Below are 23,046 nucleotides of genomic sequence, written 5' to 3'. Positions count from 1 at the left end.
TTATACAACCTAATTTTATCGAAACATTGAGCCTTACGTAAATGTCTTTTATATAGAAAAATACAAAGTTAAACAAAAGTATGTCACGTTTCCAAATATAGTAACAGACAAATCTAATAGGAAGTAAAGTTGATAGATGGGGTATTTTGATAGAAAGGGTATTTTGAAAAGACAAACAAAAGCGAATCCTATTACGGTTCTGTAACTGACACTGCAGCTAGGGTATTTTTAAGAATATGTGATGTAACCATTAAGTTTGATAGTGCCATAAATGAAAATAAATCTATTCTCAATGTATACATGTCCAAAAGATTATCTGTAAACAAGAAAAGTATGGTGTTCCGTTAGGGTCTACGCGTCCTTTCTTATATTGACCATGCGCGAAGCTCTAGTTCACGACGGCGAATCACGAGGTCATGCTGGTGGAGGCCGAAACCACGATAACGAAGCGCGAGATCACGATACTGAAGCACGACTTTTTCCCACAGTACCACCGTCGTGATCTTGCACTTCGCCATTGTGGTATCTTGAAAAAAAACCGAGAGTCAAAGGTTCTTGATCCAGGGAAAAGATGACGTTTGAAAACTGTTAATTCGTTGGAAAGTACACGGACCACGGAAGACCAAGATGTGTTTTAACTTGGAATTTTATGAGAACAGGTTAGAAATGCAAAGTTTTTATTGAATAATTATGCTTCAGATTTCAATCAGACTTGTTTATTAATGTGAACGTTTTTTAAATGTTAAACTATTTAATAACGGCTGTACGATTTTTCTGAACGATCCTAAAAACAAACAAAGATAAAAAAGGATATTTAAATAGAGTTTGAAACAAGTTTCAAATTCAGTCTTGCATAAATTAGATCAGGAAGTAGTAAGACGCATATATCGGACCATATACATGAAGTCACACCGTGACATTTAATACCCCTAAAGACATTTATAATTATGGTTAAAGTTATATTTGGTTTAACAATTACCCAATGCGGATCTTTCGCTAAAAAAAGTTTATTTTTATACATTAAACCTCATCGATGGTGGAAGAAGATCCGAGGTGCACCCATCACGGGCGGGCAATTGGGTAGAACCACCGACCTTCCGTAAGCCAGCTGGGTGGCTTCCTCACATGAAGAATTCAACGCTCCGAGTGAGGCTCGAACCCACATCGGTGAGGGGCAAGTCAACCTCTCGGCCACGGAGGCCCCACTATTTTAAACATAACACACACTACTGGATTTATGTTCACCTAGATACTATAAAGTAATTGTTCGTATTTTCAAATTTTGCCAGTAAATATCTTTGACTATACCTGTGTTGTCCAGTTTCATGTCAACAGCCCCGTATTTCACATCAGCAACAAGCCAGTAAAGAATATTCGAGTCAATGCCCTGTTTATACTCCCCGCCACCGTAACTCGAGATTACCTCCTGAAAATTTTACATACACAATTATGAGTGAGATGCCTTCTATATCTTTGTAGCTGAATGTTTTTCCCGGTAAGCAGTCCTATATTATTAGACAAGAATGTTATAACGGTCCTGAATCGCTCACTTGAATTCCACTGTTCAAAAATAATTATATCATGGAAACATCTTCTCAAACAAATCAACTTGGTGTTAACAATTTTGGTAAAAGGTCAAAAGAGACGATGATTTCAGGGTATGCAGGTGTCAGATATTTAGCCAGATTTTCTTCTACTATTTTAGCTCTAATGTCCCTTAAGGATGTACGATCGAATTTTTTCTAACGTTAAGAATGTTTTCATACTCTGTGAGCTTGAAGAACATTAGTTTCCAAGACAAACAAGAGAAGAAAAAACATAGGTCACCGAACTCGTTTTAATTTTATAGGGCATTTTCTACACCCACTGTTTAAGCATTTCTGAAATTTTGTAAAATTGAAAAAATGGTTGTACTTTATAAAACATATAATATCCCATTTAATGTTATAGGGATTTCATGTCTTACAGGTTAGTATGAATACAAGGTGATGTCAGTATTATATAAGCATAAATGTCACAAACAAATCTCTTTCATTTTTACATTTTGACATAATTGCCCCACCCACTTTATTTTCAATGGAAAAAATGTATTTAGATCTACAAAAAAAATTCTGACGGTAAGATTTTAAAAATATTTTGCAGCTTTAATGATGCACAAAAATGCTTTAAAATGGAAAGAAAAAAAGTAGGGGTCACCGTGCATCTAAGAGATTTATTAAGAAAATACTGTCAAAAACTGGTGAATTTGGTATTTTGTGTTCTTTTTTATTTAATTTATATTTTCCAGATAAAATAAAGAGATATCTTGAATTTTTTTATTCCAATTATAGCTTATCAGTATATGTATCAGTCAGGAAAATATCCAAACGAAACCTGATCTATTTCCATAGATATTTGAAATTACCTACCCTACCCCGTTGTAAAACTTACGTCAATTTTAGACAAATGCCAGCCAAAAATAAGGGTGAAATTTTTTTTTCGCAAAAAGCAGAATCTGTTTGCTTAAATGGAACTTTATTAGCCATATTTTAATGATTTAGCATTAGTTTTCGGCAACACTTTTGTTGGAAGGCAATATTTGAAGAAACATTTTTCAAAATGGCGGATATCCTGAAAAAAAAACGCTCGTACATCCTTAAAAGGAGCCGAGCAACTCCACTTGAGAGTACTTTGTGATGACTGAATAGACCAAGTTTAATAAAGATTCACCGTGCGGTTCAAGGGGAAAAGTCATTTAAAGAGATCTCTGTTTCTAGCTCTAATGGCCCCTTAAAGGAGACAAGTGCCCCCACTTAAATTTAATACAATACTTTATAACATTTCTACAGACAAAGTTCGATAAAGATATTTCTGGGAATTGTTAAAAGTCACATCTTCTATTAAAATGTCACATTTAAGAAAGAAAATGGCCATAATCTATCATTATGCATTAATTTAGCAAACTGTCTTGTGTTTCAAATGTTTAAGGTTTAAGACTTGTTTGAAAAAGTTGAAAAAAAAATTAATAAATTTAACTTTGGGAATTTTAGCTTTGAAATTGGGAAAAAAACATACTATTTGCCATTGGGATTGGGGCCCAATTTCGGTCCCAAATGGGCTAGAAAAAAACACTTACTCTTACCTCTAGCGGCCCTTAAAGCCAGCCAGACAATTAATTTTCAGACCACGTTTGATGAAGATCCAACAAGTGGTTCAGGAGAAGAAGGTGTTTAAAGTTTTTTTTCTAATTTAAGGTCTAGTGGTCCCTAAAAGTGACTCTGTGCCCTCATTCGAACAATTCTGGTTGAGGATCCAGGCCAAGTTCATCTCCTGCCATCAGACTGTTTCAGAAGAGATGTCGTTTGAGAAAACTGTAGACAGAGAGAGAGAGAGAGAGACGGACGGACGGTGACTGATCGCAATAGCTCGCCCCAGGTACAGTGTGTGAATTAAGGTGAGAGAATAACTCCTTTCTTACCTGAGTTTTGTCGTCGAGTCTTATACACATTGTACATGTCCGTTTGTGGATCTTTACATCATTCAAGAAATGATATTTCTCTAAATTACTGGCTGATTCGGGCACTTTGCCTAGTAACGTCGCCGGATCTATTTGTGTAATGCCAAGTTCTATCGCACCTGTACCTTGCAACGTTAAGGTAACAGGCTCAGTGGCTGTCAAAGGTCTCTCTGTGAACAGTAGTCCCCCAGACTGGACGGGGCTCCAGGTGGCTGTGGTTCTATTTTTGTCAAAGGTTATATTTTTCCCCTTCACTTCATGAAACATGTTTGTTGTTAATGCCACACGTGCAATGTGAAGACTGCAATGAAATTCGTTATTATTATTCATTTATTTATTATTATTATTATTATTACATGCGAATGTTTTATAAACAATGATTTACAATATACGTATGTGTACATGTATTGAAATCCAATTTTATGTAGTACTATTATTATTATTCATACATTATTATTTATATTATTTATTCAGACTGATTTTCAGAAGCACGCCCCACAAGAAGAGCTTAGACCTAATTAAAATTAAATATAAGCAGGATGAGCATCACACTATGTTGGATAAACGTGTATCATTCTTTAAAATGTTTTGTACATGTATTATAAATGTTTCTCGGCATATGAATTGTGGAGAAAATGTGTAAGTGGCCTAATGGCTCAGCTGGTTGGTAAAGCATCGAAAACTGTAGTCTGAGACCCCGGTTTATGTTCCGGCCACTCATCCTGTGACATTTGGCGACAAAGGGTCCATGAATGTATACGCTTCGAGGTTCTATTCAAAAGAAAAATCGCGGACGAACAATATATGGAACTTCATGATAGAATTGGGAGAAAGTGTGTACGCGGTCAGTAGAGCATTGGAATGGTATTCAAGGCCCCGGATTCGAGTCCCGATCTGACTTCACAGTTCTCATACACTGTGATATATGTACTAATTAAGTATATTGTATACATGTATGTTGTCAAGAGGCGGAAGGAATAATATTGGGAAATCAACTTTTAAACTTGAATTTAAACACGAGTCGCCAGTCAATATCCGTGTACATAGCATCAACAACACTAACAATTTGAACAATTTAATAAACGAGACTTACCTTTGATGGCCTTTAAGCTGCACAAAGAACTTTACTTTCGATTTCCTATGTACCTGATATATATTATGTTGAACAAATATGGCGTGTGGAAAATCCGTAATGTTATGTACATTCAGTTTAAATGTCCACATCAATTTACTTAATATATTATTAATAAAATTACACAATAACTAACCATAAAAATCAATAAATATTACACAAACATCAAAAGGCAAAGCGTTACATCTCGCTAGCCAAAATGACCTTCACCTTACCTGGCTATTTATAACGACAATGAGTCATACAGGTGTCGCCCAACAAATGTAGTTTCAATCATTGCGGTGTTTACAAATTTTCATTACCTGGACAAATTTACTATAAGCGGATAAAACTGCATTATTGAAACCGGTAAGTTATTTATATATTTCTTGTTTTGCATTTTGTATATAAAACTTATTGAAGGGTACAAATATGAATAGATATTATATCTACATAGGGGAATCCCCTTATAATTTGAATGATTCACTAAAATTTGACACGAGGTCCCGGTTGTCTGAATAATCAATTTTGGATAAATTTGAAAATATTTGTTTACGTAAATATGTCTGCAAGCATGGTACCCAACGTCCGAGAGGATAATTGAAATAAACTGAAGCAGTCTGTCTTAAGACTTAAGTGCAAATCAGCAAAATTTTAATGAATACCCCTTGTTGCCCTTTCATGGCCTTTGTCTTTGGATAAAACAATATTTCTTAACGTATTTAAATATTTTTGGCGAACAAGTGACACTGATACAGATGAACTTAACATAAGAATGGTTATAATATGCAATGAGCTCCAAAGAATCAAAAATAGAGATCTGTCGTCAAACCTCTCACGGGGACGTAGACATTTAAATATACCACATTTGCATATATTTTTTTTAGTTTTTACTTACAAAACGTTTGTCATTAAAAAGTGGCGATGCGCACCTTAAATAAAAAACATACATATCCCATTAGTGCATTAATGACTCCCAGAGTAGCAAATCAATAATCGTCTTAATCACGAATTCCTTATTTATCGATTATGGAGTCAGACTATATATGTATCATACAATTTTATATATGTGTATGTTTCCGGACTAAAATTTGTGGAATAAAAATGAAAATATAAATTTCTTTCAGGTACATCTTAAAATTAGCACCTGATATTGGTATATAATTACTTAAATCGATATCTATGTTGTTTGCAAACTTTGAAAATTATTAATAATTTAATTAATTATTTCTCGGAAGGGTCATTGGCCTCATGGGTCGGTATTTTCTGCAAAGCTCGGGGTCTGTATCAAAATTACTCATTGAAAATAATATGTTTTGTAACCGCTAAAACGGTATTTTGTGTATCAAACGTTAATCTAGCACGATTTCTTTACCGGAGCTTCGCTTTGGTTATAATGACTGAGTGAAAATAGTATACAGCCTTTATATACTCATCTATTTATTGTGCAGTGACATCTTTCTTCCGGGTTTCACAAAGTCAACAACCCAACTGTATCCAAAATCGTACGAGTTAGAAGTCAGTTAGTAGAACGTTACTAGTCTGATATATAAGATAGTTAAACTCTGTCCTTAGTCATTCTAGAAACTGCATTGCTATCACCCACTGAAAAATTGATCAAGTACAAATTATGGTGACATTGTGCATGAAAATAAAATTTTCCATTTTTTCTGATTGCAGATAAAATGTTAGTACTCTAGATGGCGGCAGGCAAAGAAAAACACCAGGATTCGAACAAGAAGCATGTCAGTTTTGTTAACGTTGAGGCCCTGCCGCAGAAGATTCCAGTGAATAGTTCTAATGGCGGACTTCTGTTGCATGTTAAAGGGAACGGGAAATTGTGCATTCGGTCAGCCAGCATTGATAACGAAAATGGCTCGGATATAGATATTCTCTTAAAAATTAAGAATCAGACCAAACCAGTCACTTTGCTCTTGCCACAAGAACAGGCGCCGACAAGTTTGGAAATCAACGGAGACGGTGACATTCAGTTTTCTATAAAAGATGCGGATGATGGCAATCGAAGTAGGTACAACGATGAAGAATTTAACGATTTAAACGGCGATAACCTGGACTTTAATGGTGATAATAAAGAACGAAATAAAAAGACACATCGAAGAAATAACAGTGACTTTCTTCAAATATCTGGAAAAGACTTGAATATTGTTGACAGTGATGATGAAAGCAATAAAGACATCGAAACTAAAGACTGTGGAACAGATGTTTGTTCTATCGATATTCTACTATCTGGCGACTCCAACGAAATTGGTGCCTTGTCTACAGGATGCTTTAAATGTAGTAATTTCACTGACATAACTTGTGAAAAATGTAAAGCAGCGGCCGAAAACAAAGATTTAGAAAATCCATGTAGAACTGATGATGCAGAAAAAGACTGCTTAAAGTTACAGGATATTGTAGACACAGTATTGAGATTCGAAAAGTTTAAACCAGCAGATAGCGAATCTATGCTATCTCCGGACACGCTTCCCAAGGCACATGAATCCGATTGGGGACAGAGTACATGTAGTGTTGTGTGCCTTAAAGACTCGATCAGGAAATCATACACGTATCTGCTGGATGTTCTTGATCTCCTAGATCTGTGTGACCATTTGTACGAGAACTACGTGCTTGAAATAGATTTTTATCAGAAAATGTTTGATATGTGCTATGAACCGCGTTACGTTAGAAGCGCCAAACGGTCACTTCTGATGCATTTGTCAACGAGGGCAGTTCGTCAGGACAGACTGATAAACGCGCTATATGGATCCGCACAGTATCAGCTGATTCCCTACTTCTTCCCGGAAGTTCGAATCTAAAGTCGGGTCCTACACCATTGTGTTTGTCAGAGGAATAGTTCCACAGTTCAAAAGTTTGAAAAGAAGTGGGATACTTATGTGTTCTTCTTAAAACAAAAATACGCATGTTGTTGAAATTGTTTATAAAAAAAACTGCCCGTCGTACATTGTTTACAGAAAAGTGCCGAGCAGTTATTGTGCCTTGAGAAAATAGTAATCTATGCTAAAATTTAAAATGATGTAAATCTTGCATAATGTTTCATCTATTGTATTGTGGTTTTTGTTGTCATTAATTTGCATGACGAATAAAAAAAATCCGTATTTAATTTACATATGAAGAGAGCCAAATAATCATAAACAAGCAAATCAAGTTTTTGGATGATTCATATGATTTATATAATGTATGATTCAATGATATTTTTTTCACAATTGCTATCATTAACTATTTTAATGACACAAATGTTAGATTAGTTATTTTGCGTATTTTGTGTGATGTATGTATGTGTGGTGTTTTAATCACACAAGTTACGTTCAGTATTTTTTTAAAATCATATTCATAAATTAATTTTGACTGCATTGTTTGGCGCCATTTTAGCCTATCGTTCGTTTTTGATCTCGTCCATTTTTGTCTTCTTTCTCAGATAGCTCAGTAATCATTGACATGTATTCTGTGACAGCGACGAAAATGGTTATGTTTTTCTTTCATTTCAAAACATGACAAAAAAGTAAGCAAATAGAAATTGTGAAATAGCCGGTCTCGGTCTCATTTGATAATTATTTTTTATGTCTTAACATTGGGTATTTTTCTCAAATCGCAAACTTTCATTTCACGCAGTAAGACCTTGAACCCATTTAATCTGTATTTAAGATAACCTGATACATGTTGACATATATTAATGTTTATGCGATACCAAATACTGTAATTATAGTCCCATTTTAAATTCATCCGCGGATATGTTTTACAAGGACTTAGACTTTAAGTGCAAGACTACGTCACACACCAATCGAAGCTTGATGTAGGAGCTCTTATGACAGCATTTAAGTCTGGTGATTTTTCAAGTAACCTTAAAACCGATTTTTCAAGAAACCCGTATGCGATCAGTTGTTTTTATGTAAGATAAGGTAAAATGACTGAATAAACATGATGTGAAATCAGATATTGGCAAAATGACACATCGAGCAAATATTTGTGATAGCGGCTATAATAGAACTAAACAAGGCTTTAATGAAACTTATATAATCGATATACAGGTAGGCGGTGTGACACAGATGTTCGCACTTTCATCATGTTAGGTCTGTACGAGCAAAATCACCTTTTATACATATTACACCTTTTGAACCAACTGATATCGGTCTCAATTGTGTTTGTTTATCACTTTATGAACGAAGAACTACAAACGAAAATTGAATGGCGCCCTACCTATGTTTAATTTGTACTAAAATTACTCGCATTTTTTCTTGTACAACATGTGTGTAGGTAACTGAAACCGTTGAAATCCCGTGAAAGATGCTTGTAAACAGAAATCGCATGTACTATTTAGATATACATTGTTTAAAGTGTTGTTCGTACACATATTTCATATCATAAGCTCACGAAATCGAAATGGCATCATGTAGATTTTTTCATATTTTGTAACATCATTCCATGCCCTATGGGTAAACATGTACAGTAATAAATATTGTGTCTTAAACAATATCTAAACGAAAAAAATAATGTCATGGCATATTTTTACTACAGAAATTGTCGGTGCCATTTTTCAATTTGTAATAGAGTTGTACGTAACTATATTTTTCACAGAGACATGTTGTTTTACAAATTTTTATATCTATGATGTCGCTCACCAACTCTTTTATAATAAATTTGCTTGTGTATGAGTATATAAGGTGTTTTGAAAATACAGCTTTTGTTGGAAATAAAGTAATGTTTTTATTTGGTTTTGGGCTTTATTTTCAGTTATTTTTACCTCTTAATTGACGTACAGTTTGCTTTAATTACGCTGATTTATATATATTCAGAGAAGTAGATGGATAGGTAATTCGCGTTAAATTTTATTTTAACATTACATGCGAATCGAACGGTTTGTTTTTGAAAGCTTTGGTTTTATAATGCATTATTTGTTTTAAAAAATGGTTTTAGAAGTATTCAAAATTTTATTTGGTATTTGATTTAGCTTGGTTATGTCTTAGTTGCAAAATCTCATACCTTATGCAGTGCTTTATACTTCTGAGCTTTAATACAAGTCGTCATTTATACTGCCTCTTTCCAAGATGCCGCTTTTACGTTTCATTTCGGTAAGATCGGCTAATACCTGGAAGGAAGTTAGAACTATAATGGCAAGCTTTTAATCATAGTCAAACTGTCTGGTTTCAGTCTTGTATTTCGTTTCGGCAAGAGTGACTGGTTTACGTTGACTACTTCTGTTCTAAAAAAAAAAAAAAAAAAAAAAAAAAAAAAAAAAAAAAAAAAACTACAAATTGCGTTAAAACCTACATGTAATGAATGCTTAAGTGATTAATTTAGCTTTTAATGACTGAGGTAGTAACATGTATGAATGTTACAAAGTTTGTTGTTCAGGGTCAAAATTACATAATAGTTTATCTTTCTCTATATTTAATAACTGTCTTTGACACAGATTTTAACTTTGGAGACCAGTCTACGGTGCGGCGGTCACACAGATTTTATGTTTGCAGACCAGTCTACGGTCCGCCTGTCACACAGATTTTAAGTTTGGAGATTACCATACTGAGTTTGGAGACCAGTTTTCATATCTCCGATATCTGAGTGTTTCTGGTATCAAAGTGTGACGTGTCTGTCTCCGGTATCTGTATGTGAAGTTGACATTCTGTGACTGGTCTCCAAATTCGGGTCCAAATATTTTGTTATAGTGATAATTATAGATAAAATGTCAAAATAAAAAGTGGCAAACTGAAATAAAAGAATTAATATTTGACTTCTTATGATATTAGTTCTCTCTGTATAGTGGTCCACAGCGACACCAGATATACAGTCGTTCCTTATTTTATCCGTACCATTTTACATAATGCATGTTTATAAACGAAAACGAGTTTTAGCATACACGTCCAAGTTCATATCTTGAATTATGATGGTCTAACCCAGTTACCCTGTTTAAACAGTTACTTGAATTATGCCCCGTTTAAGCAGTTATTTGAATAAAATAGGTTAAATCATGCCGACTACCCCCACAACAATACCATACAAAAATGATACATACATATTGTGTCTACATTTTATTACTAAATAAACCTCATAAAATTTATATTTTGAATCATTCTTATAATTATGTAAGGTCAATAATGGCCCAGTGTGGCTTGTCACAAACCACGAGAAGAAAATTCAAACAAAATGTTCGTTGTTTTACAAAACGACGGTAAATAAAATTTACCTTCGTCACGAAAAGAGTTATTACAAAATTTACACGGATCTGGCACACGTTTCATGTACTTATCAATGGATACATGCACGTCATTTAAAATCCGGTTTGTTTGATACAAATGTGGTTAATAACGCCATTTCAACAGTATTAACTATTTTGACGAAATGGCGACGGGCTAGCTCGTTTACAATTCCACCATACCACACGAATCCGTTAGGAATAACTGTACAAATGTAGTTAAATTGTAACGGATCGCATTCGTCTTGTCCAGGTATCGAACTTGCGAAGTCTAAACTCGAACTAAGTAGCCATAAAAGCTACTAATAACAGCAAACACAGTTCTGTTGGACAATCAGTCCCTGCCTTTTTTCATAACCATCTGTATAAAATTTATAAAAATCAAGAAAATATTGAACAACGACTCTTTATTCTAACATAGAAAAACGTAGATCATCACAGGATCATTTCATTTCCCCTCTCATGTGTAAAGCTTTCAAACCTGAAATTAAAATATAAACCCAATGAGCAAGGAAAGTATGACTTGCAAAATTGTGAAGGAAAGGTCTGTCTCTTTCGTTAGTTATTAGCTCGTTATATAGATTATTTGCAATATGTATGAAACATTCAACAGACGCAAAAAAAAATGGAAAACTACAAATGCGTCAATTGGACACAGGCGACTTCTAAAATGTAAATACACTCTATAAACAGTCTACGAACGGTATAGACACACTCACAACTCATTGGCGGTGCATTTCCATGCAATAGGTGTCCATCAGGATTTACATACGGACGAACAAGACAGACATGTCACCTCGTTCCCCTTCAGTTTGAGAAAGCGCAACAAGTGAAGATAAGCTGCAAAATAATTTATGTCACTTTTGCCTCATGAGAAATAACGGAGGTTATTTAGATCATACCCGCCACAGCTGACTGAAAACCAGCATTGTAATCACAGGCCACTTCATTTGTCACATAGTCCGTCCTCTTGTCTGTGTAGTCATCATTCTTGCCAGGACCACCTACAACGGCCCCATACAGAACATGAGGGTTGGGAGCGTCCAAATTCATTTGGAATGAAGCGCACGGAGCTGGCTTCATTGGACAAGAACTGTAATAGAAAAGCAGGAAATCATGTTAAGATTTTAGGACGGAGTTAGCTGTCATAATATGTCACACATTTGATAAAATATGCATTTCTGGAAAAAAAATGACGTATCACAGACTCATTGAGACTACGTTTATTTTTCCGTTTGATCGCAAGATATTACTAGTATTTGGAAGACGTAAAAAACCCAGGTTTTTGCAACTTTTTGAATATTCATTGAGCTAGTGAATCACGATAAATCAATAGTCTATCAACAGCAATTACAATAAATCCGCATGCGGTGCGTTTAACGAAGGTGAGGCGTGCAGAATATTTCCCAAAAGTGTAGATACATTGTATTTAAACAATACAAAGATATATATGAACACTCGTCAGACCTGACCTCTCTTCAACGCCATCAATGATTGTTACCTTTTTCCTTTTAAAAGTCAGAAATAACAAATTGTGTTCACACATTTCAGAACACTGAACTATAGAGATTTTACCTTCCTCTATGATGTGGCTGCTCCGGAGGATTCGTACCAAACCCGACGACAAAGCTACGTCCAGTATCCCCTAATATATAATCTATCTGAGACTCCGCCCACTTCCGGTATACTTCCGGATGAACGCCTTGCATGGAAGCCATTATTGCGATCAGTGCCATATTAGCTAAAAAGTCAGACGTATATAATTGCTGTATATATTTAGACGATAATAGTGTGATATATTTTTATTTCGTTGGTGGGGTAGATGTGACTGTTTGTAGATTTCGTGTTGTTGTGTCAGTTCCCGAAATTAAACACGAGAGAAGAAATAAAAATTCCATTTATCTTGTCTTTTTTGTCTGGTTTCTATGAGGTCGGAACTAACTATTCCACTAGCCAACTTTTTCAAAGGATCTTTCTGAAAACTAACAAGTTATCAAACATTTCAATATCTGTGCAAGCGACATAACAAGGTTATAGAAATTCCGGCTTTTTATTACTGTAAGAAAATGTTCTTGGTGCTCCAGCAAATGGTCCAATACTGAAATAACTTTAATGTTGAACATCATCTTCCGCATTTGGTACAAATTTGATAAAGAAATGTGACAAGTTAAATTAAAGCTCTTTACCAGCATATCTGTTGCTCCCCCATTGACTTCTAAAAGCAAGACCTTTCGGTGTGTAGGGTATTGAACCACCAGGCATCCAGTCAGTGAATGTGGCTTCAATGTCTTGCAGATAAATGTCTTTGTGGGTCACTTTATACAGGAGAACCTATAGGCATACAGACACTAATTAGGAAAATGGCGCGGAAAAAATGGTATCGCATAATGGCGGATTCAAAAAAATCCTCAGTTTGTTTGCTCTGTAGAGCTATTTTCCTTATTTTCTTTGCATACTTTTTGCTGAAATCACATACAGATTTATGACTGACATGTAGGTAGCATTTTCATAATGAAATAATAACATGACAGAATTTATCATGGAAACTTAGATCATACACCACCACTACAGTTAGGGGTCTCTTTTTTTAGCTGATTTTGTAGTTTGTGTGTTTGACTGAAAATATTTTTCTTGCATCAAACATGACCCCCATTTTTCTTTTGATTTTTATTCAGCACTGACAATATTATTCAAGAAAATGTAAGTTACAGACATTTTAAATGGGTAATGATGGTGCTGCGGCCATTGGAAATATGTCAATTTTATAAAGAATAAAGAAGAACAGCTATTTAGTGTCCTGTAACCTATATCAGACAAAAATTCTGTTTAACATGCAACTTTATACGGTATAAACCATTTAAGATAAATGTCTTGATAGTGATGTAATATTTTTGGTACGCACATATGCGAAATTTTTTGTCGGATAGGGACATGGGAAAGGAAGTATTTCAGTACTGTCCTCACCATGCATCCAGAATTTTTCTCGTCCCAGGACTGTCCCCAGGCTGCGCCTGGTGTGTAGAAAGACTCGGCTACTTGCAAGTAATGGGGGTCTTTAGTGGCCAGATACATCCAAGCTCCTCCCCAACACATCTCATCTGTCTCATCAAACGATCTATGAATGATAAAGAAAATTGCTTCTTTTAGTTGATCCTCGAATTAAATATTTTACCTTCACAATATTTCATATTTGATACATTATATGTAAGTACGGTTTTCTATAGCATAAATCGACGTACCATAGTGTATTTCCTACAACTGGTATTTTTCTGAAAGTTGTCAAAACTTTTTACACATAAAACGAAAGTTAAAGATGAATGTCTTCGAGTTCAAATTGCAAACTATTATCATCATCAGGTGCGGCTGAATGTGACCGAGCTCAACGTCATTAAAGTGGTTATCTGAACTTAAGGTAGTGGACCCGTGAATATAATCGACAATGTCAGTTTGCTTGTGTATTCTCCGTTTGCGATTTCGGCATTCCCGGGGTGTTAGGACAAAATAGCCGAAGGATGCCGAAATCACATATATGGAAAATACGTTATTGCACGGAAATTGCTGATTGTCATTACGGGTCCACTACTTTAATAAACTGATCTGGAGGATCGTGATATAGCTCAACACGGTTACAAATGTTTCTATTTCCAAAGACTGAATCAGATTATGATTAATCAATGTTTTACATATTGAGCCATTTTTCCCCAAAACAATTCACCTTTAGCCTGCTAAATTTATGAAATGGACTGGTCCATTATTTAATTTGAGCAATACCATTTTATTTTTCGAAGGGGTGTTCACTGAAAATTTACTGACTGAATAGCGTACAGCGCAGCATATGATCAGCCTGCACGGACGTGCAGGCTAATCTTGGTCTGGCGATATCACTTACTGCCAACAGGTTAAAGGTTAAACACCTATCACACAAAAAAATGACCTTATGTTTTACAAAATATGTATAGAATATTTTGATTGTCTGAGATAAGCAAATAGCATTATAAAATTTTGTTCTGATGATACGTATACCTGCAATGCAAGAACAAACATACCTGTAGAAGCCGGCAGCCGCGTTAACGCTATCAGAGTATTTTCCGGGATGCGCCTCCGCGAATGCATAAAGTTCCTTGGCATGGCGCAATAATTCTGCAGCATATGTCGCGTCTGAAAATTAATCAGGATTTCAAAAATATTTTTTACCTGAATAACGCCTTTGAAACTAAATCATCAAGCATTAAAAAAATATTCCGGGAAAATTCTCATTCACGTTATTTTAAGTAAAAAAAAAATCAATCCACGCGTATGGTCAGTTAGGCTTTCCACTGGTACTTCTTTGAACACTTACTTTTGCTTTTAAAGACCATATAGCTTGCCGCAAAGGCGGCCGCTGTTTCTGCTGCGATGTCGCTTCCCGGGTGTGATTCATCAATTTTGTAAGCTGGCCTGTCCATTGTCATATCCTCTGGACGACCCCAAAATGAGTGGTCCTTGCCAGCTTCTCCGACCTTTTAGTGTAGGTATAAAGTTTAAATTTATGTGTATGTGTGTACCTTTTACATATCTTTTGCTTAAAAGTCAGTTTTACGGCAGTTATCGGAATTATTGTTTTGTTTGGCATATATATCTTAATCATATAGACCTACATGATTTTCAAAGAAGTTTTGGTTTCTAGTCTGTTTTCTTGAAACACTGTAAAAATGTTTGTGTGTTTTTTTATATTATTTAATGTGGGAACAAACAATAAATTTTAAATGATACCAGTTCAAATCTGCATATTTTCAGAAATTGTTTATATCTTAATAATTTATAATAGGTTATATTTGATATTTTAATATCTAAAATATTTTTTTTTATATTTAATGACATATTGACCAATCAGACACGCATATATCAATATTTTCCTTTTTCATGTCATTATAACAAACAAAAAATATTGTTTCAAAGCAAACTGAACTTAAATAATCATGAAATATACCTGAACATAGTAGACATTAGGTGACACATGGCATTTCATTAGGTAATCTAACGGCCATTTGATAGAGTCGTACATGTGATCTAACTCTCCGGCATCGTAGTATGCGTCCTTGAACTCCAGCAGTCCCCAGGCTAGTGACGTCACGGAGAACGCCATTGGAAAGTTGAACTTTATATGATCACCGGCTGTATAATATGTATATATTTTACATAAGAAAACATTCTTACAAGCTAAAACCTCCTTGCAGAGGCATGTACATGTTTTTGTATCTTCCTTCTAACATTATTTACTTCTTAGTAAATAAAAAAACCCATACACATATCTACTACTGTAGACATATTTTATGAAGTCATTTTTTTCTCTACCAGATTTACCAATACGCAATTCTACAGCGCCGAAACATCACTTAGGTTCGATGTTTCGTTAGGACTGTCACCATACCATTGTACTGTCGCACTACCGTCATTGTACTTTCGCACTTCGCCCTTCGTGTTCATAACGAGCAGATGCTGGCCGTGACGGAACCCCTACTTAGGCCTCATTACACGTTTCTCCTTCATTCGCAACACATTTTACACAACCATGCTTAACCACCAGTTATGCGGTGGCCGTAAATCATAAGAGTAAAATGTACTTTTCATCGCGAAGTAATGGTTATTTTGCGATAAAAGTACCACGATGTAATACGTTGTATGTTATTGAAACATGTGATACAAGCAACGTACTCGTATACATGTGAACTTTGATAACGTTGCTTTTTGCTATTTTTGAACGCGGTCGCACACGTGTCTAACAAAAATATTGCACAAGTAATATTTCAATTCAGTAAAATTCACGCCGCTCTCGTGACTCTGCAAAAAGTACAAAAAGTAAATTAGGACTGCTTGATCATTGATGATGCATCCACAATGTTCATGAATGGGGCTATTTTGTGTAGCACATGAACATTCTTTTGATGTAATTAGGAATAAATAATAAAGATTCTATGATTGTCAGAAGTTTGGTAGCGGGTAAACCCGCCCCAAAAATCTACCTTTCGCAATGAAACGCAAGCTTTTTTTTTGTATTTTTGTGGACTCACCATCATACCAGCCCCCAGTTAGATCCTCCCCATTGTCTCCCCTGTCCTGGAGGGCGGAATCCCCGCGCCAAGGGATACGGTTGTCTGCTGGCAACTTGCCTGACCTTTGAGCTTCATAGAACAGTATTGATTTCTCCAGAACTTCATTAAGATCGTATTTGGTATCATTCACTGGAAATTACGTTTTCGGGTAATTAGAATTTCGGACGATTCAATTTTATGTAGAATAATTAATACAAATTGTATTAACTAAGTGCATTTTTTTGTGTTTTAGCAAAATGCAACAAGATCAAATTGTATGTACTCCCTGAAACATATTTTTGTTAATTCTTATTTCAATATTAGCTTTTAAACATTTTCGTTTAATAGTCTATAAATAGTATCTTTTTACTGAAACTGGATTTCAAAAGGCAAATATTTTTTTTAAAAGAGTCTAAAATAAACAAATATTTGACACTAATGTTCAATTTGAAGTATAAGCAAGTTTACGAGCTTTTAAATGCTTTGTTGTTACAATTAAAAATTTAAAACAATTCGTAATTATGAAGAACTTACAGTCAGGTTTAGCTGTGGGAGGTATAAAGTTGTCATGGCCAAGATTGATAAACTCTGCAGTGGCTGTTGGTGGTGTGCTGCCTGGATAGTTAACTGCAATCGTATAAAACATCATATAGATATATTGCCTCGGAAATAAGTTCAGGATCGAAACCCCGATGTGAACTGTCTTTAACAGGAGAGATTGAAAGAAACAAAATAACAGAATGCTTGGTTTGAGTGAGTTTATGTCAGAAATGAAACAACTAGCAAGAAAGGGTTTCTTTAACAGCTGCTCAAAATGAAGCTGGTCCTATCAATAAAACTTTATAAGAAAGACGTTTGAAACCCGCGCTGGAGTCATCAGATACAGGCGGTTATGGCGATATAATTCGAATCTTACAATAGATTTTGTATATCGGTTGATTTCTGCTATGTTGTTCTGGCGTGTTGACGCCCTTCGAACACGCCAAAAAGACAAATTAGCGCGCTAATTCGCCAAATATGATATTTGTTCTATTGATGGCAGAAATCAGCCACTAAGTTTGGTGATACTCTGCCACATGATTTCGTTACAACTGAGCTGTAAGAAATACAAATACACAGATGTGCCTACGTACTGAACATTTCTACTTTGAGCGTGTCCCCAGGATGCAATATACCATTGTGGGGTTTGTTAACCAGAGTGAACATCTGGTTGTCCGCAGAGTGGGCCACAAAATCCCCCATCCATTCCTAGTAAAGTAAATTGATATACAACAGGTGTTTAAAGTCTCGGAAAAATCAGATGAGTGTGTCATGGAAAAAATCATTTTTTGTCGTATTAACGATAGAAGTCTGGTTAGGAAGTGAATTGAAAGTAATTTAAACTTTTATAAGCAAATAAAAAAAACTTACAGAATATAGAGAAATACATGCTTCCCTTTCAACTTTAAATGACATTTAAACTTGACCAAGATGAATTAATGTTAATTGTGTTTGGTCAGAAGAATGGCCAAACATTGTAAAATCGCCGAAGGAAATTGGTTCTGTGAATACCTACAAAACATAAGCCATTTAAGAAATCATTTACGGCTATGTCTAAATAATGCTCGTAAGAGCTTCATTTATGGTATTACGGACGTACGTCAATTTTACCAACAGGTACAGAGAAATTCACAATCAATTCCCATCCGTTTGTCTCCTCAGTGATCGGTACAGAAAACTTGGCGTGGATTCTTCCGTCCCAGTTATCCAGAACATCCATCTGGACCGAGGATCCGGAAGTAAAGCCAAACAGGCATATCAGCAGAATAACGGTACTCATAACCTGTAAACGAATGATGTGGAACGATATGTGTATGTCGTCAAATAAACCCGAAATAGATTATACATCTTGGAATAAAACCTCTATAGCAGAAATTTGATGGTAAAATGTTTAAGATTATTCTGTCTTGACCAAAACGCAAAATCCTGAAACTCTTAACTTTCTGAATTTTTCTTTTTGTAGATAGTAGTTCTAGGCGTAGGGTGCATGAGACAGTAAGATGAGATGCATGCGACATAAGCATCATTTCGCAATTTTTACCCTACCCCATACACCGCGTGCACCCGCCAGCCCCTCACTTATATCTGTTCCAGAAAAGGGTGATTTGACATTCTGTACCTGATATATTTTGCAATACCCCTTTCCATCGATTTAATAAATAGTGTAAATATAAGATAAGATAATAAAAGATATCAAGATAAGATAATATCTATGTCTCGCTTAGCAGGACACGATGAAACAGTTGATATATTGATTCACACACCCGTACGCGTGCACCCGCCAGCCCCTCATTTGTAATCCAGAAAAGGGTGATATCTGATCCAGAAAAGGGTGATTTGACATTCTGTACCTGATATATTTTGCGATTCCCCTTTCCATCGATTTAGTAAATAGTGTAAATATAAGATAAGATAATAAAAGATATCAAGATAAGATAATATATATGTCTCGCTTTAATAGCAGGACACGATGAAACGATTGATATATTGATTCACACACCCGTACGCGTGCACCCGCCAGCCCCTCACTTGTATCAGATCCAGAAAAGGGTGATTTGACATTCTGTACCTGATATATTTTGCGATTCCCCTTTCCATCGATTTAGCGAACAGTGTAAATATAAGATAAGGTAATAAAAGATATCAAGATAAGATAAATATCTATGTCTCGCTTAGCAGGACACGATGAAACGATTGATATACTGATTCACACACAGTGAATTGTGTGAATTCTAACTCTTACAGTAAATGCATTGTAACATGAATACCAAAACTGAAAATTTAATAAGTCAATTAGTCTTAGAACTACTGACTTATTCAAATTTGAAAATGAAATAATTTGAAATGCCAAACAGCAATATTCGGGTGATGCCCAAAACAGTGATGTGTTTCAAATATCCTGTAATTGAAATATTTTGGAATCGTGTAGATCGAATTATACCAAGTTTGTTTAAACTGACCACACAACTTATTTTTTCACAAGATTGCAGTTTTGATGTTCATACGGACATAACCAGTTGTTGGAAAACTAATTAGAGTTCAATTTTTTGTAGTCTCAATCGGAAATGAATTTCAGGCGGAGGATTAGGGCAAGATTGGACAGCTTTTCTAGTCCTCATGCACGAACTTCTTATCCAGATGTTAATGTATTTTTGTCATTTTAAGTGAAGTGTAGGCTCGGTCACGACCACTGATTTCATAGTCTGGCGTCTTGCTACTGGGCATTTCGCTCGCTTAGAAATACTAATGCTAGAAGATCCCTTTTTAATGTAACGAATAACAATTAGAAATATTACTGTTTATTTTTAACTACAGCAATGTGATAGAAGTGCAAAAACTCTGTTTGCTCGGAAAGATGCACTCATACATTTATATGCACGTTATGCTAAGTATTCAGTTTTTAAAAAGTTTTAAACAATATTAATATTCATTTAAGATAATAATAGCTCCACCAAATAAGATGCACTTACTAAAGCTTTCCACAACACACTGCAGCTCTGTGCAATGCAGAACTTCAAATTTTATATAAAATCTGGTTACCTGGTTTTTGACCTGAAAGGTTTGCTAACTAAACTATGTTCTATATAAAGATTTAAGTTAAAATAGTAACTCACCATTGGGTTCATAACAAATGTTGTTCTATCTTTGTTAGGAGACATAATGTCCAGATAAGACATTTTAATTACATATTACATCTCTATTTTGAAAATGGCCATGTGAGCGACATAGAAATATATCATAATGTAATCACACGGCGATATATAACTTGAATTGTATTCTGTGTAGCTTCGTTTGTTGAGCTTTATTTATGTCTCTCTTTAAAACTTAAAGGTATACTAGACCCAAATTTCATATTTGAAAACATGAAAAAAATACTACCAGTAGTTTATGTAAACATAGAATAGACAAATTTATGTGTATTAACACTGGTGAATTTGGTTAATAATAGTACACAATGTATATATGTACAGCTGAAAGCAGTATAAATGTGTACTATCATAAAAAACTGGAAGTTTTTTTACACAATCAGCTGTTACTACATGACATTTGATTATGAATGTAGCTCAATATAGACAATTTATTTATAGATTTAGTAAAGCTGAATATATTTGATGAGGATTATCTGCATTTGAAGTAAATATCTAAATATGAAATATTTCAATGAAAGATGAGCAGAATACATCTTTAAATACACTATTCTGAAAATACTTCAATCAGCCCTGACCGGGAACTGAACCCGGGACCTCTCACACCTAAGGCGGACACTCTACCACGTCGCTAGCTCAATAGCCAGGAAGTATCTACCTACCCTCCTACATACACCCCCTCCATTTTAGAATTCGTCCCCGAATTACAGCAGTTTGAACCTCTGTACGTGGGACGTTCCAATGTGCCCATTCATATCTCTTTCTGAGTTATTTAAGTTGACCGCCAATGTAACAGACTGAAAATACTTCAGTCCTGACCGGGAATTGAACCCGAGACCTCTCACACCTAAGGGGACGCTATAAAAGCTAGCTCAATAGCAAGGAAGTATAAGTGCACCCTTATACACTACCCTACAACATTTTCCTCGTCACAAGAGCAATACTTGCCTGTAATGTTCAGCCTTGCTCAATCGGCTAAAATTATCGGGATACGGCCGTTCATGAGTTGACACTTAATTAGTAGCTGACCGTGATCCCTCTGCCCGAAACCTGTCGAGGTCTAAGTATAAATGTTATCGTGCGCGCTCCCGCATTCTGCAAGACTATGTCACTATTTCCATAGTTTCTTAGAGCTTTGGTCGCACCGTATTTATCATACATGGATACAACACTAGAAGGTGCTCATAAGGAGCCAAATTCCGCACGTGCACGTGGCGGGAGTCAGTCTTCTAGCCGTATCTGTGTACGGACATCTCTGCACCTAAAATGATGTAACACTGCCTTACTACGAAATTAGGGATTATGAATCCAGTACCCCGCTCCTCAAAATAAGAATTACTAAAATTGGGGTAAGAGTTCAGTGTTAGGGTGTTTCAGTAACACACGGAATGCTAATTTCACTTCTTGGGTTTGTTTACATGACTGACCAATCAGAACGGACAAATGTATATTACCTTATTCCCAGTAATTTTTACTTACCTTATTCCCAGTAAGTTTTACTTTTTTGAAATGGACGTCTCTGACCATATGGATTTTACCGGTGGCGATTATAAATACTTAAATACACACATATTGAAAAGCGTATCACTTTGGTATATGGTCAGAGACCACCAATTCAAAAGAGTACAGGGAATGAGGTAAGTGTATTCCTGGGAATAAGGTAGCATCTGTGCGTTCTGACTGGTCAGTCGATCATGTAAACAAACCCAAGAAGGGATTTTTTTTCAATTTTTTACTGCATTTACAGTATTTTATTATACATTTTGACAAAATTTGCTACATTGTATGTGTATTGAAAAAAAGTTTTATCAACCGAATTTCTCTCGCCATGCCAACGATGTAAACAAGGGGTCATCTCATTCACACGAAAATTACTTAAATAAAGTATTACTATTCATATGTTTTTCGTCCGATATTTTGGTAGAACTAAGATAGTTCATGAAAAAAATGTACTTAGATATACATATTTCGATTTATGGAAGGCCGTACACGCCATAATGTTATAATGTAAGTATGGGAAGACAATTGGTGGTCCCTAACCATATACCGGGTCAATAGTAGGTACATATTCAGCCACTGATTTTCTTTTGTTTTCTAGCTTAATACGCCAGATCTATTCGTTAGACTTCATCTACATGTATCTGTAGCATGCTGTCAAACTTGATCATTATATCACGGTGGATATAGAAGTCCTGTCTCTATTGAATTTTCCATATTAAATTATCTATAGAAACGATAATTTTCTTTCAAAGAGTTTTATTTTGAATGTTGCGGCATGAAACTTACCTTATGACTGACCACCATAAATTGATGCATTAAAGCTCGATACCCAAAGAGTATATATAGTTGTGGAAGGCTTCACCTCAGATGAACTTCCTGTTCTTTCCGGGATTCCACAAGGATCAGTCATTGGCCCTTGTCTCTTCCTAGCCTACATAAATGACCTCCCAGAGACCATCAAAAGTAAGTCACGG

General features: G+C 35.3%; 3 protein-coding genes across 9 annotated transcripts in view; 1 reads left to right on the top strand and 2 right to left on the bottom strand.

Annotated features, from left to right (window-relative positions):
- LOC123527206 (uncharacterized) overlaps nucleotides 1-4,877 on the bottom strand; it is a 10,386-nt gene extending 5,509 nt beyond the window's left edge. The window contains exons 1-3 of one of the 2 annotated variants that reach the window (XM_045306531.2): nucleotides 4,590-4,877; nucleotides 3,458-3,797; nucleotides 1,309-1,426 (exon numbers count right to left, since the gene is read on the bottom strand). In XM_045306531.2, the coding sequence (XP_045162466.2) occupies nucleotides 1,309-1,426; nucleotides 3,458-3,797; nucleotides 4,590-4,720 (589 nt within the window). In that variant the 5' untranslated portion in view covers nucleotides 4,721-4,877. The remainder of the gene's footprint in view (nucleotides 1-1,308; nucleotides 1,427-3,457; nucleotides 3,798-4,589) is intronic. The other variant, XM_045306532.2, reaches the window with a different exon arrangement.
- On the top strand, nucleotides 4,858-9,337 carry LOC123527207 (uncharacterized). Its single transcript, XM_045306534.2, has 2 exons — nucleotides 4,858-4,976; nucleotides 6,288-9,337. The coding sequence occupies exon 2, from the start codon at nucleotides 6,308-6,310 to the stop codon at nucleotides 7,421-7,423; it is 1,116 nt and encodes a 371-aa protein (XP_045162469.2). The 5' UTR covers nucleotides 4,858-4,976; nucleotides 6,288-6,307; the 3' UTR covers nucleotides 7,424-9,337.
- LOC123526758 (endoglucanase F-like) lies at nucleotides 6,182-23,046 on the bottom strand. Of its 6 annotated transcripts, XR_008367040.1 has the most exons (14): nucleotides 20,540-20,617; nucleotides 18,526-18,708; nucleotides 18,020-18,134; nucleotides 17,421-17,513; nucleotides 16,866-17,036; nucleotides 15,785-15,969; nucleotides 15,155-15,314; nucleotides 14,862-14,973; nucleotides 13,780-13,930; nucleotides 13,002-13,146; nucleotides 12,391-12,556; nucleotides 11,718-11,908; nucleotides 9,606-9,711; nucleotides 6,182-6,212 (listed from the first exon to the last, which is right to left on the bottom strand). XR_008367040.1 is itself a non-coding variant. In XM_053523227.1 (13 exons), the coding sequence occupies exons 1-13, from the start codon at nucleotides 22,886-22,888 to the stop codon at nucleotides 11,259-11,261; spliced, it is 1,740 nt and encodes a 579-aa protein (XP_053379202.1). In that variant the 5' UTR covers nucleotides 22,889-23,046; the 3' UTR covers nucleotides 11,208-11,258. The 6 variants fall into 6 exon arrangements, 5 of the variants coding, with proteins under 5 accessions (XP_053379202.1, XP_053379200.1, XP_053379201.1 ...); XM_053523227.1 differs by lacking the exons at nucleotides 6,182-6,212; nucleotides 9,606-9,711; nucleotides 20,540-20,617 and adding exons at nucleotides 11,208-11,296; nucleotides 22,859-23,046; XM_053523225.1 differs by lacking the exons at nucleotides 6,182-6,212; nucleotides 9,606-9,711; nucleotides 20,540-20,617 and adding exons at nucleotides 11,208-11,296; nucleotides 22,935-23,033.

Source organism: Mercenaria mercenaria, chromosome 14, assembly GCF_021730395.1.
Source record: "Mercenaria mercenaria strain notata chromosome 14, MADL_Memer_1, whole genome shotgun sequence".
Classification (NCBI taxonomy): domain Eukaryota; kingdom Metazoa; phylum Mollusca; class Bivalvia; order Venerida; family Veneridae; genus Mercenaria; species Mercenaria mercenaria.
The sequence above is the reverse complement of the archived record's forward strand: the minus strand, read 5'-3'. Positions and strand labels throughout refer to the sequence as shown.